This window comes from Procambarus clarkii, chromosome 46 (genome assembly GCF_040958095.1).
Source record: "Procambarus clarkii isolate CNS0578487 chromosome 46, FALCON_Pclarkii_2.0, whole genome shotgun sequence".
NCBI classification, from domain to species: domain Eukaryota; kingdom Metazoa; phylum Arthropoda; class Malacostraca; order Decapoda; family Cambaridae; genus Procambarus; species Procambarus clarkii.
In genome coordinates, this window is record NC_091195.1 from 5,708,939 (window position 1) to 5,711,268 (window position 2,330).

A 2,330-nucleotide genomic window follows, 5' to 3' on the forward strand; every position below is an offset into this window, starting at 1 on the left:
GTGTGGCGACGAAAACAGAGGCGGAGGTTAGAGGGAGACTAGCCGCACCGTAGGGCGGGATGTCGAGTGCACGGCAGCAGCGGATCCATGCACGGCGTAGCGGTGTGCGCAAGACGTCAACTAATATTTCTCCGGAAACATGTATATCGGAAAGCGCAAACAGTATGCATCCCAAATCACCCACGTGTCAGGGGACACCCGGCCACCAGGCGGTGCCTTCGGCTGAGACATCTTATCCGGCACCCTATAAACAAACTCCTTCACCCCCGACACCCAGACAGTGGATGAGCACCACGGGATCGAAAGCACCCGGGCATCTCAATAAGGGCCCATCACCGGACCCTCACAGGGCACGACCCAAGCAGTCGGGACTAGGCTTCCCCCAGACCGGGGCAACGAAGGAGGGGGAACCATTGTAAAATCTAATTTTCTCTATCTATTCTGTAATGGTGAGAAAGTAAAGGAAAGTATAGGAAGAAAGGAGGGGAGGAGGAAGGAGGGATGAAGGAAGGGTGGATAGAACATGGGGGAGGTTGAGGCAGGAACTGAGGTAGAGAGGGGAGAGCGGGAATAGAAAACGGGAAGAGGGGAGACAGGAGATAGAGAAAGAAGGAGGAGTAGAAGTAATAGAGAGAGTAAGTAGGAGGGATAAGAAGAGTGGGGACAGTAGCCTGATTGTTATTCTATCTTTGTTAGATGTTATACTGATTTTATTCTAAGATGTTCTGATGTAAGCTGCCACCACCTGTCATTGAAACTAAATATTAATTCCACTTAAACAATGCGACAGGAACACTGCTTAATTTAGTTATCTCTCACTTGTTCATCTAGTTATTTCTAGGCTTAACTCTTACTCGAGAGGATATTGATTAAAAAAGGAAGACTGAACAAAAGTCAAGCTTGTTATTCTACACATTGACATTTATTGACTCAAATTATTTAAAATTATTTCAATTTCCATAGTTCTTACTATTTAACATTTTGACATGCTATTATTTAACACAATATTTACCAAATTTAAAAGGGGGGGGGGGGGATCACCCACTCCATACACGCCCACACCATACATGGCTAAATTGTTCAGACTCTACTAGCTCGTCACCATTAAGACACTTTGGTCAATCAAGCAACACTGGCTCTTACCTTCTCAAATCAGAGGGATGCACTCTGATGGTGACTGGCACCCACCAGGGTGAAAATCGGGGGAAAGCTGGCTGGTCACCTTCCCTCTATGCAAGCTGGTCTCTCACTGAATCTACCAGCCCCCCCCCCCCCCAAACGTGGGGAAGCTGAGTGTTCTTCCTCATGCCCTAATAAGAACTGGGACAGGCCAAGCTAGCCATTACCAACACAAGTACTACCATGTCAGCAGGTTGAAGCTAGTCAACACCTCCCCTCGTACCATCTCGCTCCTCACTACACACACACACACACAATTACAACTCACAATTATACATGAAAGAGTGCAAAATACTTGCACTGTTACAGATCCAACAGCAGGAGACGCAGGAGTGGGGGAGGGCAAAGGTAGCAACTTCGGAGCCCCCTCACAGCACCAACATCCACGGCGGGGGGATGCCAAAGAACCATACTCCCCCACCTCCTCCCAAGGCACACCACGAAGGGGAAACACACTCCGAGCCCGCCGCGAATGCTTCGAGACAGGCCGCATCACACCACGCCCACCAGGCCCCTCTGCAGGTACAGCCACCACCTTCACATCCACAACAGGCCACACCCGCACCGTCCGAAGAGTCCACAGAGGCCACATCGCCTGCACTGTTCACATCATCCAGGGAAACAGCCTCAGAACACCGACGGCACTCTTCTGCAAAGAAATGGAAAGAGCAGAACTACAGCCGCCAACACACAGAGGCACTGCAGGCACCTCCCCTTGCCGAAGCCCCTCCTCCAAAACAGCAGAAGTCGCGGTCCCGGGAGCCGGTACCACATCCACAGGCGGGGGTAGAACATGAACCTCCACCGGGACATCCCACACTACACGCAGCGCAGGCCCGACACCCACACACACCGGCTCAACAACCCCAGGGGCAACAGCAGGTACCAGAGGTGTCGCACAGGCCGTAGAACTCATCTCAGCAGGCGGAGCAGCAGACAGGCAATCAGGCGCCACAGGCACAACACCCACTCCGTCCTCAGAACTGTCCGAACGCAATAGGGGCGGAAAATCCTCCGCACGAAAAACATGCACCCTACCAGTCGCTCCCACGTCGCACGCCGTAGCCAGATGACCCTCGTGACCACACCAATAACAAGTGTGCCTTACCCTGATACAGGCAGTGGAGCGTGTAACCCAACACGGACATGGA

General features: G+C 51.9%; 1 protein-coding gene across 1 annotated transcript; it reads left to right on the forward strand.

Annotated features, from left to right (window-relative positions):
- Nucleotides 1-1,455: 1,455 nt before the first annotated feature.
- Nucleotides 1,456-2,088, forward strand: LOC138350501 (fibrous sheath CABYR-binding protein-like). The gene has a single exon (XM_069301521.1). It carries the CDS (start codon nt 1,456-1,458, stop codon nt 2,086-2,088), a length of 633 nt encoding a protein of 210 aa, XP_069157622.1.
- Nucleotides 2,089-2,330: the final 242 nt, after the last annotated feature.

What these genes read in the sequence shown, in the direction of transcription:
- LOC138350501 (XM_069301521.1), top strand. Translation starts at nt 1,456, where the DNA reads ATGAAAGAGTGCAAAATACTTGCACTGTTACAGATCCAACAGCAGGAG.